Here is a 15,255-nt window from a genome sequence, read left to right on the forward strand (position 1 = left end):
GGCTAAAATAGGCAGGTTTGCCTCTCGGTCTTTTTACAGTGAAGAAAGTCGGCCTCCCCTTTAGCAAACTTGCCTCTGCCTGCTTTAGTGCATGATATTTCCAGTTTGTGACACACATTGTGCTCAACAGCCGAGTGTTTAAAAAGGCTGTATTTTAAATTACCAGATGTCAAACCCCCGTGTGAAAGCCTTCGCGTCGTCTGCGGTCACAGACACTTGTGTTGACGAGTTGAGCTTTGTGAGCAGGTTCGATGAGTCGGCATTGTTTTTCTTGACGGCTCAAAAACATGGTGCTGTTGCAAGTGTAGATGGTGAGTAGGTTAGTATTGCTCAAGTATCATGATATCCAAACCAAACAAAAGGGAACTTGCGCTACCAAAATATGCAGTAGTACTCAACTTGAAAAGAAGAAGAAGAAGGGGAAAAAACAAGCATATTTTAGTCCTTTTGAAATCGTTTTGACACCTTAGTATATTGCACATTCAGCTGTTTCACTCCAGTCAAGTTTAAGTAGATGTGTAACAACAGTATGTGAGACTGGAACCAGCAACCCTCCAATTTCTAGAGCTTTCTCAAGAAGTTACATCGAAAATGCTGTTTCTAAAATCCCACTCTTCTTTTGCTCTTGAAAATTCCCTGCGTTTCCACTGGTCCTATGTAAAAGGAGGTGTCATTTCACCCCTGAATTCCTGCCTCTGTCTGACCCTGGTCTAACGGCCGGACTGTGTTGTCAGGGGAACCAGGCCTGTAGTCCACAGTCTGGGACGGTCTCGCGCCATCTTGAAAAGGGCAAGATGGCGCCTGTGACTGGCAGTGCCAAGGCTCGTCTCCTGCTGTGTAGATTACTAATGGTCATTTTGTCAACATATGTGATCATATCAGCCCAAATAACAAAGGGATGTGTGGCTTTACGGACTTATGATCGGGACTCTTTGTTTCGTATAAAGCAGTCAATGGAGAGCCTGTTTGATACACGGAACAGCTACAAACAGACGTTTCCTCCTCCTTTCATCATCGATCCCGGCTCACCTGACTACTTGTTGCTGTGTCGGGCGCCGGGCAGAGTCCGCAGGAGATCCAAGAAAAGAGGCTCTCGGGCTGGTGTCCAGGTTAAGCGTAGGCGTGCAGCAGCGCGTGGGGGCTCCGCTGTTTTCGGCCGCCGGGATCGCGCTCAGTGCCTGCGCCAGATTTCTCTCCTCGATGCGTGTGGCAGGGTGTCCACGCCGCCGCCCGCTCGGATTACTACGAGTGTCCTGGACCCATCACAGCGCTGGAGCTGTGGTCAGGAGTTTTCATCGCCATCACCGACTTCCGTGTTTGTGCCGGCTTTTCCCGCTTGGACCAGCTGGAGGTGCCTTCGACCAATCCCGCTGCGTAACACGGACACTGCCTTCGTGACGTCATCTACTATCCGTGTTGGCCTGTTGAATGCTCGCTCTATTGCGAATAAATCTCATTCTTTGAACGATCTTTTCTCAAGAGAAAAGATGGATATCATGTGTCTTTCGGAGACTTGGCAGAGAGAGGAAGAGTTCATTCATTTAAATGATCTCTGTCCAGCTGGCTGCTCTGCAGTTGGGAAGCCCCGCCCCTGTCGCCGTGGTGGTGGCCTGGCTTATGTGCACAGGGATGTCCACAAATGCAAAGTGTCCCAGTCCCAAGAATTCTCATCTTTTGAATCGCAGATGATCAAGGTGGGCTTTTCGTCCCCACTCTACTGTGTCTTGATCTACCGGCCTCCTGGCCCTGCTGCTGCCTTTTTAAAGGATTTCAGTGACTTTTTATCCTCTATAATAAAGTTGGAATCTGTCTTAATCCTTGGGGATTTTAACCTTCATGTTGATGACTGCTCATCTTCCCCCGCAATGGAACTGTTAACGTTGACCGAAGCTTTTAATTTTGAGCAGCATGTTTCCGAGCCCACTCACCAAAAAGGCCATATTTTAGACCTAGTTTTTTCGCTTGGTTTAAACATTTTAAACATGTCTGTGATTGATGTCCATATGAGTGATCATAGTCTTGTTCTATTTGATCTGCACTTTAGTCCTGAGCCCAAGCCTTCAGCTGTCAGGTCTCAGAGACGTGTCATCTCTCCAAATACTGCAGATAGTTTTTCTGAGATGTTTGACCCGCTTTTAGTCATGGACTGTCTCAATGTGGACGATCTCATTCACTGTTTCAACAATCACTGTGTAACAATTTTGGATCAGGTGGCTCCTGTTAAATCTAACTTGTCACAGAAAAAAGCGTGTCCTTGGACAAATGAAAATATCTTAGGACTCAAGAGACTGTGTCGTAAGACTGAACGCCTGTGGAAATCCACTAAACTTGAGGTGCACAGACTCTATCTCAGGGATCTTGTGTCATCATACAATGTGATGGTTGACAATGCCAGATCTGATTATATCCGTCAGCTGGTATCATTGAATAAGAAAAATCCCAAAGTGTTGTTTGACACAATAAATTCTTTGGTTTGTCCTGCTGCTCCAGTTACCCCTGTCTTTTGTGAAGCTGACAGTAATGCCTTTTTGAGATTTTTCACTAACAAAATTAAGATGATTAAGGATAAAATCCCGCCCCTCCTGTGTGGTACCCCTGCTGAGTTTGAGCCTGTGTCCAGCATGTGGTCCTCATTTAAGACTGTGACGTTTGCTGATGTTTCGGCACTGGTGTCCAAGATGAAGCCGTCCTCTTGTTCATCTGACGCCCTTCCTTGCAGGCTCTTTCAAAAAGTGTTTGAGGTAATTGGCCCTTGTGTTACCAAAATGGTTAATGTGTCTTTGTCAACTGGCGTGTTTCCTAGTGCCTTTAAACATGCCATAGTGGAGCCACTACTAAAAAGAGCAGGTTTAGATCCGACGGATCTTAATAGTTTTAGGCCTATCTCAAAACTCCCGTTCCTGTCCAAGATCCTTGAGAAGGTGGTCTGTGAACAGCTTACATTCTTCCTGGATCAAAACAACATCCACGAGCCATTTCAGTCAGGCTTCCGTAAACAACACTCTACGGAAACGGCCTTACTGAAAGTGTCCAGCGACATCATGATGTCTGCTGACTCTGGAAAACACACTGTTCTAGTTCTCTTGGATCTGTCCTCAGCCTTCGACACAGTTGACCATCAGGTTCTCCTGAAAAGACTGAGGGATCAAGTAGGTCTGTCGGGGTCAGTTCTACAGTGGTTCTCCTCATATTTATCGGGGCGTAGCTTTAGTGTTACAGCTAACCAAAAAATGTCTGAGTCTGTGGGTTTGTTGTGTGGAGTGCCTCAAGGGTCCGTTTTAGGTCCCGTCTTATTTTTGTTGTACTTGATCCCTTTGGGAAAGATCATCAAAAGGTTCAGTGATGTTTCTTTCCACCTATTTGCTGACGATATCCAGCTTTACTGTTCCTTTAAACCGTCCGAAATCCAGAAGTTGAACTCTCTGCTCCATTGTCTTGTGGAAATAAAACAGTGGCTCAGCGAAAACTCTTTGCAGCTAAATGCAGACAAAACGGAAACCCTGGTAATCGCACCTGATGATTCAATTCCAGGGATTAAACAGTTCCTGGGTGACTTAGGCCAGTCTGCGAAACCAAGCCTTCGTAACTTGGGAGTTATTTTTGACAAAGACATGTCATTAGTGCAGCACTGTAAGCAGCTAACCAGGAACTGCTTCTTTCAACTAAGGAACATTTCTAAACTTAGGAATATGGTCTCACGTAATGATTTGGAGCTGATCATCCATGCATTTGTGTCTTCACGTTTAGATTATTGTAACGGTTTGTTTTCATGTCTTAACAAGAAGGAGCTCTCTCGACTGCAATTAGTGCAAAACTCTGCAGCGAGAATTCTGACCCGCACAAACAGGAGGACCCACATATCCCCTATTTTAAAACAGCTTCATTGGCTGCCAGTGTCTTTTAGGATCGAGTTTAAAGTTCTGGTTCTAGCCTTCAGAGCCATGCATGGTCAGGCTCCTTCCTATATCAGTGCTCTGGTTCAGCCTTACACCCCTGCGCGGGCTCTGAGGTCTGTGGATCAGAACCTGCTAAAGGTTCCACGTACAAGTTTTCGTACCAGAGGTGACCGATCCTTCCAGGCTGTTGCTCCCAGGCTCTGGAATGGTCTTCCGCCCTCTTTGCGCTGTATTGACTCTGTTGTTTCTTTCAAATGCAAACTTAAGACGCATTTATTTGTCCAAGCTTTTAATTAGCTACTTTTGGGCTGCTGTGATTTCTGTGTTGTTTTGACCCCTTTTTTTTTTTTTTTTTTTTTTTTATATTGTATGTAACTTCTGTTTTTAACTGTGTTGTGAAGCACTTTGTGGCCTTTGCCTGTGAAAGGTGCTATATAAATAAAGATTACTTACTTACTTACAGTATGGGACGGTCTCGCTGTCCAGTGCTGTGAGACTGGACCGGGTCTAAAACTGTATTGTTTTGACATATACTTTACTGTAGGAGAGACTTGGAGAACAGATGTTTTGAAAGCCCGGGCCTCATAGTTCTCTTGACTTTTGACCCGATCACATAAAAAAACATCCTGCTGTAGCGCCGCCTCAGGTTTCTAAGGCCGGGCGGGTGTCCAAAACACAAAGGTGCAAAAAGTACAATTTTAAAAAAGTTCTTCATAATAGAATTGATGATCTGTGAAATATGGAAATAAGGTGACTCATTATTGTATCAAAATTGCAATTTTTATTATCTTATTTATAGTAGGAAATCTCAAAGTGGTTATTATTTTTACTATATCTCCTGCAACTATGAGAAATCTTTGGATCTTCACCAGTGGCTATTCTTAGCTCCGCGGCGGCAGCTTCCAAAAAGCTCCTCCTTAGGTCTTGCTTGAAATGCTTTCCTCACCTCTCGATCTTAATCCTTTGGTCACACAGTTGAAACACACGGCAGAGCTTCATCTTTTTTCTTTTATTTGTTCCTCTTTATTGAAACAGCTGCGCAGCAAAGGAGAGCAAGATGAGTGAGTTGGAGTACTTGAAAATCAGGAAGTGAAACTACTGGATATTTTGTTTCAGTTGTTTTCGATCAATGTTGGATTTTCCAACCAACGCAAAGATGCGTTTGCGATTATCACCAAATAAGCATAATACCTTCCCTTTAAAAATATGATTTGCGTTCTGTTTTGAGCCATTCAAGCATTTTTGTTGATTTGATACTATATTATTTTATCCTCCCAGTTTGTCTGTGGCCCGTGTCACAGTCCAGCACAGTTTTACTTTTCAACTGCAGTGTGACAAGAGGCAAAAACATCTATACATTTGCATACAAGATGTAATAATACATCCCTACTCAGAATGAAAATGAAAGACAACTTACTGACACTGGCATTTTTATGTACTTGTAATCATCAAACTCATAATTGCTCAGTTAACAGTTAAAACACGGCCCCAGAGACGCCTCAGTCTGAGTCAGTGTTCAAGCTGCTCAAGACGTTAGCATGCTATCGGTTAGCAACTGTCAACCATAGACAGTTGATTCAATAAAACTTGATTCAATCAACTCTCAGTGGCTTCAACATGATAAACACACGTGTGGCTCAATCTATGAAAACTGAGGAAATACTACAGTAACAGCTCAGCTCTGACCTCTGTCACATGTTGTATCCAAGGTTTGGAGTCTGGTTCAGGGCTTTCTCTTGGAGAGGTCAGAGCTGAGCAGTTGAAGCTAAATGCTAGCCGGTAGCATGCTAACATCTTAAACACTGACTCACTGGTTTCTTCACATAAACGTGCGTCTCTGGGGCCGTGTTTTTACTGTTATCTTCTTGAGCAATGATTACGAGTACATACAAATGCCACTGTCAATCAGTTGTCTTTCATTTATATACTGAGTAGAGATATTACTTGTTTTGTAGTACTGCATATTCTACTTCGGTATTCCAAATAGCCGCCATAACGACAAAAGTCACATGACTGAAAGGCATGTATTGAAGCCTTATTACTACAAAAGAACACGCTGCAGCTCCTTCTGACATTAGCACTGATGTTCTACAGTCGCTAGATCCTTGGAGTGGAGAGTTTGTTTTGATGGGTATCGAGAGGAGCAAGGTCTTAAAGGGATAAAGGCAAATTCTTTAAGTCTTTAGTAACTTGTTTTAAATTGATACAACTTTTTCAACCAAACCAATTGCAAAAAGGTGCACAAACAGTGTTTCAAATATCATGAATACCAGAAACTGTAAAATACCCCACTATTAAGACAATTCTTTAATTTGGGTGCAGTGAGATGGACTTTGAGCCGCGCTGGTGTTTTTAGCCCCGTTTTAGTGCAGTGTGTTTAAAGAGCCCTTTGTACTCGGGGCAGATACACGTTGGAGCTGTCGTCCAGTGTCTCACAGAGGAACCAGCGGCTCCAATCTGTAAATCTGAAATGCTTCGAATTCTCCGAGATCAGGCGTGAACGAGCAGAGGGCAGCATGAGTTTATCTTGGTAAGAGTCTTGTTGTTGTTGGGTCGACTTCTTACACTTTGTTTCAGCGACGTTATTCCTATGATTATTTTCTCTAATATGTTTGGGGTGTTAGAGAGGTGTTAAATTTAAGATGTGGGATTTTTTATGAATTCAGAGATCAGATGTGACCGGGAACTGCAAATTTTCTTTTGAGTCTGAGATTTGCAGGTTTTGTTGACTTTGTTACTCACAGTTTACACAGTGATAGCGCCATTTTGTGACTTTGTGCAGTCAAAGGGGTTTCATCGAGTTTTAGTAGAAGTTATTCATTTTTTGGGGGTTAACTTTGTCCATCTATTTTAGCTGTTGTGTGTTCAGTGTTTGATCTGTGGTGAATGATTAGCCGAGCGAATAGTTCAGAGTGAACCAAGTTTCATTGTTAATGCAACGTGTTTCATGTTTTGGAAAATAACTGTTTAGTGCCCGTAAAAAGTCAGTGTGTCAGCTTTTAAAACACACGCCCTGTTGGACAATACAGTGAGTGGCGTGCTGAGGGTGATTCAGCATCTTCATAGGCTTTTACCAGTGGTTCTCAAACGGTTCAGACCGAGTACCACCTGAAAAGACTTCGAGGTCTTGTGAAATGTCATCTGCTCCATAATTATGAGAAAAGAAAGCAAAAAAAGTGATAATATTGGCAAGTTAGAGTGTCGTTTATTATTGCTGTAGTCTTATTCTATCCAATAAGCACATATCCTATAGGCAATAGGGCTGCACAATATCAGGTGATGCAATTTAAAGTCTTCAGCGGACTGAGAGTGACACTTTTTCTTTTCAAAATCCAATAATGTATAACGTTCCTGTTAAAGAAACTAGATGCAAGTTGCTCATTTTTGTACTCACTACTGCCACCTCAGGTCTTACGCATAAATGCAGTCTCTATATTGAAGCAGTACTAAATAACTTGTTTTTCCTTATTAAATCCTTTCCTTAGTCCCTGTGGGGGTTATACAAGTGTTTATGGGATCATTGGAGGGTCTTTCATCTCCCCCTGGTTTCTCTGGCTAGAAAACCATATTTGCAACTTGACTGCCACCGGACTGGAGCAAGCAATACACAGTAATGGAATCACGAAGAAGAAGCTGGCATGCTAACGGGCAAACCTGCAGTTGCGCTTCTGGCCTCTAGGGGCAAGAGTTACTTACCGAGTTACCCGAATTAACAACTTTTTAGAGGCAGTTGTGGTGAACGGGTCTGGGCTCATTCTACACATTAGGACATTGCTGGAACATGTAGGGGGATGAAAATACTTAGTTTTAACATTTTTAAATTCTGTATTGTCCCCTTAAAGTCTAAAAATGTAGGAAAAATATCAATAATAAAAATATTAAAATAAAAGTATTTATTTATTTATTTTTTGGCATAATTTGCAGAAAATGGTTCTTTACTTGGGGCTACAATGCTGAGGTTCGGCTCTTGGTGTTTTGGCCATGATGAAAACTTGCCGAGCCATTATGACTTTGACGTTTGTTTTACAGTTTAAAACACGGTCAAAAAAGTAATAATAATAAAGATGATAAAATAATTAATAAGATGGATATTTTTCTCCTCCCTCCTGGAACCGCCACCTTAACCTGGTGGAGGGGTTTGAGCACCCGAATGATTCTGGGAGCTCTGTTGTCGGGGCTTCGTGCCCCTGGTAGGGTCTAACAGGGCAACCAGGTCCTAATGAACGGGTCAGACTAAGAGCGGTTCAGACGCCCCTTATGAGAGACCATCAGGCCTGAGAATTGTGAGGTCGTCCTTCTGTGGACCCATCACCTGCAGGAGGAGCCATTGGGGCAGGTGCAATGTGATTTGGGCAACTCCAACAGCTGCCCCCACGACCCAGAAACGGAAAAGTGGATGGATGGATGTATTTTTCTGATATAATCTTTTCCCCCTTTGTTCTGTGCATTTTTGGATTTTGTCACTTATTCAGATAAATAGCTTGTAATTTTTTGTGTGTATAGTAATTATGTGAAACCCATACCATAGTTAGGAAAAGGATGGGCCTCAACGCTCATACTCTTACTGTATGTATTGAGTTCAACATTTTCATTGAGATCACTAGATTGATTGAACTGGACATTCCTTCTCTGTTGATATGAATGCAGTCAAAGCAATATATTATCTTAAACCAACGACTGCCTCACTATGTCTCAGTGTCTTTGCTTGTTGTCGGCGCTCGCTGCTGTCACCAGTCTGCACGGCTTGTCCTGTATTTAACTGCCTCCCACTCAATCCAAATTTGGCTGTCACCCTGTAACCGTACCCCGCTCTGAGCAGAGTGACGGAGGAGACGAGCGTTTTCCGAGATCCGGTGTCTCTGGGCCATTGTGCGTCTGTTCGGATCAGGTTCACTCCGCCGCGGCTCTAGTGGCAAACTGATAATACTCGATACAGAAATCAATATTAGAAAACGCTGAGTCTGAGTAGTTCACAGCGCAGCAAATGTGTATCGATCCTTGTAATTCTTTTTCAACAGTGATAATATTAGCACTGACCATGATAGATTTTCAAAAGGCTGAGGCGAGGCTTAGAAAAGCAGCAAGATTAATAACAAATGGCTCTTTGAATGATCGCAATTAGCAAATCGCAAAATCTGAAATATATAGGCAACAAGACATCCTGTATTAGTGTAGTATTTGATGTGCCAGTCATATCTTAAATGTTAATTATCTTTGTCGCGTTAAAAATGAGCACAGGGAACCTTTTAACAAATCCAAAATGTAATTGACTCTGTGCATAACTTCAAATCATAACAACGGTGCCCAAGAAGTGATTTCCTGTTTCGATCTTGCACACCAAAATAAAAGCCCACAGCTCGTCTCATTGATTAGTTGAGCAGGTACTTGCAACATTACAAGAATATAACTAAAAACACACATTTTAAGTGTTTTGTCTGTTAATAGTTAGGCAAAAAGGAAGTTGAACTAATGAATAAGATGGTGCTTTTATTTTGTTGTGCTGGATCGAGTCAGGAAGTCACTTCTTGGGCACCGTTGTTATGATTTGAAGTTACGCACAGAATGTTTGTCATAAAGCAGTACTAAGTAATTTGTTTACCTTAATAAATCCTTTCTGTGGTCCCTCTAGCTTGGCATCCAGACTAATCTCCGATGTTTATTAATTAATAAACAGGAGACTAGTCTGGCGACCCTGTCGTAGAAAAGCTACTGCTTCAGGCGGGACTAATGTGGGACAACCGAAGCGCATAGCAGCCAATGAGAACATAGCGGATGTGACGACAGAAACAGCGACAAGAAAGTTGTATCATTCGGACATTAACAGTGGCGCTCCTGCCACACGGAGTTCAGTAAATGACTTATGTCGTTTATGTCAGAAATACTTAAGAATACAAGCATACCGGAGCATTACCTGAAGTGGTTGCTTGTGTTTCAAAACTACAAAACAAAGGCGCAACAACGTGACGTTCAGGGAGCTGCTCAGATTGGTCGGTAGGCTCCATATCGCTGCGTCACTTCCTTTGAAAGCGCGCAATGGAGTGTTGCCAGACCCTCTTCTGTAAAGAAGCGGAGTCTGGTTGGCGAGACTATAGTCCCTCTGGAGGTTATACAAGTGTTAATGGGATGGTTGTGGGGTCTTTCATCTCCCCCTGGTGTTTCTGGCCAGAAAACCACACTCCGACCCGGAGGCCCCAATACACACTAATGGAATCAAGAAGAAGAAGCTAACAGAGAAAAGCTAACTGCGGGCTAGCGCCACTTAAGCAGTATTTACAGCCAAGTTTGAGTGTGTTATTGGATGTACAATATCCCTCTCTCCCTTTGTCCTTTCTGTCAGCGTAGTATTTACTTTCACGGACAATTAATGAGTAAAAAACTGTACATGCTACGACACCTGCAGTGGTGCTTATGGCCTCTAGGGGCAAGAGTTACTTGGTTCTGCTTCATAAACCCAATTTTTTTTTTTTTCTCCCCCAAATTTTTTTAAGCTCCAGCATCTAAATCACCAAAAGCTGAATTGTTTTCACAGGGTCGCGAGCCTTTCCCATGGAAGATTTATACTTATTTACCTGAGTCTGTTAAAATGGCTCGATATATAACTCTAAACCATAACAATGAACAATAAACTTTAGTTCTGAATGCTCCTATAACCACATTTTAAATCACACATGCAAAACATTTGCCATAATACATAGAAGTAAAATAAGAAAAACTGCATATAAATAAACAATCAATAAATATTGAGCCCACATTTTTTTGTTTATCTTTCCTTTATTGAACGATAAGTTGATATAGTCGTTATCATGGTATCATGATTTCAGCTTTTTAGGCTTATTTAATGCTCATTTAAAGGAATAGGCCACCGTTTTTATATACTAAGATATGTTCTTACCTCACTTTAGTCGAGTTAATATATCCCCGTCTGGTCATTGTCCGCGCGCTCTGTCACGCAAACGGAGCACATACGCAGCCTCTCCCATATGTGACATAGCTCCGAAAAAGCTCACGATAGAAGCTACCAAGCTCTTCCACGTGCTCCCTATTTAAATAAAGTTACGTGAAGTGTTTTCATGCGAAGTATATTTACACAGAAATGTAACGTGTCGATTTTATAAGCAAATAAAAAGGGGGACTATATTGTGAGGCATAATGATACGAGGAGCACAGCGTCCGCGTAGTAACTCCTAAAGACTTCCCCCGCTCACTTCCGTCAATAACCTTTAGGAGTTACTGCGCGGACGTTTTACTCCTCGTATCATTACGCCTCACAATATAGTCCCCCTTTTTATTTGCTTATAAAATCGACACGTTACATTTCTGTGTAAATATACTTCGCATGAAAACACTTCACGTAACTTTATTTAAATAGGGAACACGTGGAAGAGCTTGGTAGCTTCTATCGTGAGCTTTTTCGGAGCTATGTCACATATGGGAGAGGCTGCGTATGTGCTCCGTTTGCGTGACAGAGCGCGCGGACAATGACCAGACGGGGATATATTAACTCGACTAAAGTGAGGTAAGAACATATCTTAGTATATAAAAACGGTGGCCTATTCCTTTAACAATAATTTGTGTTTCCCACAAATTATTAAATGCTGTATTTTACATATGACAAATTAAATTCTTATGTGGGTCACGATTTATCTTGTCCTCGGGTTTAGTTGGAACACTGAACACTGATCTAAACTAAGTAACATTGTCATAAGTTTTCACAACATTTTTGGTTATACTCTTTACAATAAGCTACGGGGGTTTGTCCTTTGCTTTTGACCTTGCTGTAAATGTCACTGGAGCAACTTTGTCACTAGCAGATAAGGACTCCAGACCTTCTAGTGGTGACAGAGCATTATTCATACTGTTGTGCTTACTTTAAATCGGCTTTTATTTGATCTAAATTCTCTGATGTCTGTAACTCGCTCCGCCCAATAATGTCCAATAATGCGCTCCAAGAATTTCCTCCAAACCGTTTCTAGCATAATCTCAAATTGAAAGCTTTTTCTTCAGGATGATGTTAACATTCCCTGTAAGCTGATTTGGGGGATTACGCGGTACAAACCTGCCCAGTCAGCACTGGGTTTTGCCTTTTTTGGTCAAGATTATTCAGCTTTTAGAGTCTTGTTATGCAATTTACTTGGACCCCCTCTGACAGCGAGACTTTCTATTTTTGTCCTTGTCCTAAATATAGCCGTGTTTGATCCGATCTGAAGGCTGTGTTCGCCTCAGTTGCAGAGCGTGTCTGGAGTGTTTTTCGGAGCCCTGCTGTGGTTTACGGAGGTGGTGGTGACTTGTTTTGGTCCAGGTGTTTGGGTCGGAAACTTGGCTTTTTTGGTCATAAACAACATCTCAGGTTTTTGTGACAGCGATTACATTTACATTATTTTTAAAGTCATTCGGTTCACGGTTCATTAAAAATAAAAGTGTTTTAATATGTGATACTAAAATATGAACAGCTAAACTTAAACAAGAATCACATGCATTTCAGAATATGTGTGAAAGTTTCAAGTACTTGTTTGTTACCGAAATACTTGTAGTCTTGAGCCACTTCATAATGATCAGATTATGTTGACTTAATCTCTTCATTGATAACATGTGCAGACTCTGGTTTTTGGGACTCTTTTTGAAACGTCAGTTTTCATTTAGTGTCTTTTTAGTGTAGGCCATAAGTCTGAAATAAAGATGAACTGAGTTGAATTTAAATGCTTCAAAAGCAGGAAAGCATGCTGTTGTTTCTTCATTAACATACCTGGAGCGCAGGGCTGGACGATATGGACCTGAAGTCATATCCCGATATATTTAGGCTGAATATCAATATACGATATATATCCCGATATTTTTTTCACAAAAGTGAAAGGAAATGCTAAGTCAAAACCAAATATGAGTAGTTTTATTGAAAACTCATTATAAAATGTAAACATATACATGGTGCCTCGTTTATCACGGGGGTTACATTCTAAAAATAACCCCGCGAAGTAGTCAGCTTTATTTTACAACTATTATATATGTTTTAAGGCTGTAAAACCCCTCACTAGACACTTTTCTCACTTTTTCACACGGTTTCTCCCTCATGCCTGGCGTTACTGTGCCATTTTTCTTTGTCTAATAAGATTTTCAGATTCACATTACAGACGTGGGGATGAAAACATCGTGAGCTGCTCTCGTCTCCGTTGTGCGATTGTTTCAAACTAAGAGATAATTGGAGCTACGACTTAAGTTTTATCGTAGCAGTTTCAGGCTTGAGAAGGCGAGCGCCTTCTGAAGGCTGTTTGTTTTTTTCGCGGAAAGGTTCAGAGAAAGAAAACCCGGAGTCGGACCCGCTCATGCCCGGCCTGTGTTGCTCTGGAGAGCAGAGATCCTCTCTACAGCGAGAGGAGGCTCAATCTACGACTAGTAAATCTGGACGCAGAACACAATGTGCGTATGGTGTTCATACACTGTAAAAAAGCATGCAATGCTGTACCAAAATAAATCCACGAAACAGGGAGGCCGCAAAGGTGAACCGTGTTATAACGAGGGACCACTGTAGAACAAAGCTCTGTAAGGCGCACAACATGGAAATAAAAAAATATCTTGAATAAAAATAGCATATAAAATAAGTGTTACAACGCAAATGTGAACTATATCGATATATTCAACAGGGGCTAATTCAGCATCTCATTTAAAAATGTATCGATGTATCTTAAATATCGATGTATTGCCCAGCCCTACTGCAGCGGTGTGTCGACCCACTTGTGCATCTTTGTGTAATCTTTGGATCTCCAGTGGCTGCTCTTAGCAACGCTCACAAAAAACACATCCCGAGGTCCTACATAATAAATCCTCACCTCTCTATCTGTTGCTAAGCTTCATCCTTTCATCGTGAAGTGAAAACACTCGTCATAGCTTCACTACAGCCACACCGACTACTGTTCTTTTCTTTTTCTCTCTCTTATTGATACAGCTGTGCAGCAAAGGGGAGCAAGACGAGGCGGGTGGAGGGACCTTGAGTAAGATCGTGTGAAAATCAAGAAGTGAAACTGCTGGATATTTTGTTTCAGCTGTTTTAGGTCAATGTTGCATTTTCTAACCAGCAAAGTGCAAGACAAGGATAAAGATGTGTTTCAGATTATTACCAAATATCAGCAAAAAGCACAATAATGTAAAAGGTGTAAACTGCCTTTTGTGGCACCAATGTTGTCATATTTCATTAAGGTTTTGGATCAAATGAATCAATACTATTTTTAAACAAAAGAGTGACTGTCCCTCTCTTGCTCCAGGCTGCTGGAGACGGACAGCAAGTCCCTGCGCTCCATGAACGGCTCTCGGAGGAACAGCGGCTCGTCCCTGGTCTCCTCCTCCTCGGCCTCCTCGAACCTGTCCCACCTGGAGGAGGACACCTGGTGCATTTGGGGACGCATCGTCAACGAGTGGGACGACGTGCGCAAGAAGAAGGAGAAACAGATCAAGGTGAGACTAGCGGACACAATACCGTCAACCGTGTGCACGGTTTGTAAAGCGCCGAAACCAGAGCCGACAGGTCTCGTGCTGAAGTACTTAAAAGATTACTCCGACACGACTGCATTAAGAGCTTAAGCTGTTTGAACCGTCTGCTGTGGAGGGGGAAAGTAAGGCCAATACTGAGTTTTATTGTGCGATAATTTCCCGTCTTGATTAGACCTTTACACAGAGGAACACTTGTATGAACACAAATGAAACACAGGGTCAAGTGAAGAAGCATACTTTTACTTTTTTAGGGAACTAGAAGAAGCTACTGGAAACTAGAAAGACTTGAAGCAATACTAAGTAACTTGTTTACCTTATTAGATCCTTTCCGTAGTCCCTCTGGGGGTAATACAAGTGTTAATGGCATGATTGGGAGGGTCATTCATCTCCCTCCGGTGTCTCTAGCCAGAAAACCACAATTAACTCTGTGCATAGCTTCAAATCACAACCACGCCGCCCAAGAAGTGACTTCCTGTTTCGGTCCAGCTCACCAAAATAAAAGCACCATCTTATTCATTAGTCTTATTCATAAGTTATGCACAGAGTCAATTGCAACCTGACTGGAGCAACCAATACACACCAATAGGATCACAAAGAAGAAGCTAGCATGCTAACGGGCAAAGCTAACTGCGGGCTAGCGCTACTTTAAACAGTATTTACAGCCAAGTTTGAGGGAAAAAAATTATCTCCATTGTGTAACTGGATGCACAATATCCCTCTCTCCCTTCGCCTTTTCTGTCGTAGTATTTACTCTCATGGACAAAGAAACACCTGCAATTGCGCTTATGGCCTCTAGGGGTTACTTAGTACTGCTATGAACATGAGTGTATTAAAGAGGGGGTATTATGCTTTTTTCAGCCACATAGCACCAGTCTATAGC

At 42.1% G+C, this 15,255-nt stretch overlaps 1 protein-coding gene across 4 annotated transcripts in view; it reads left to right on the forward strand.

Moving 5' to 3' along the window:
* The window catches only part of evi5b (ecotropic viral integration site 5b), a 73,952-nt gene that overhangs the window by 16,281 nt on the left and 42,416 nt on the right, over window positions 1–15,255 (forward strand). For all 4 annotated transcript variants that reach the window (XM_079574891.1, XM_079574889.1, XM_079574892.1 and 1 more), the window contains exon 3: window positions 14,150–14,339. In XM_079574891.1, the coding sequence (XP_079431017.1) occupies window positions 14,150–14,339 (190 nt within the window). The remainder of the gene's footprint in view (window positions 1–14,149; window positions 14,340–15,255) is intronic.

The sequence above is a fragment of the Gobius niger genome (genome assembly GCF_951799975.1).
Source record: "Gobius niger genome assembly, chromosome: 17".
Classification (NCBI taxonomy): domain Eukaryota; kingdom Metazoa; phylum Chordata; class Actinopteri; order Gobiiformes; family Gobiidae; genus Gobius; species Gobius niger.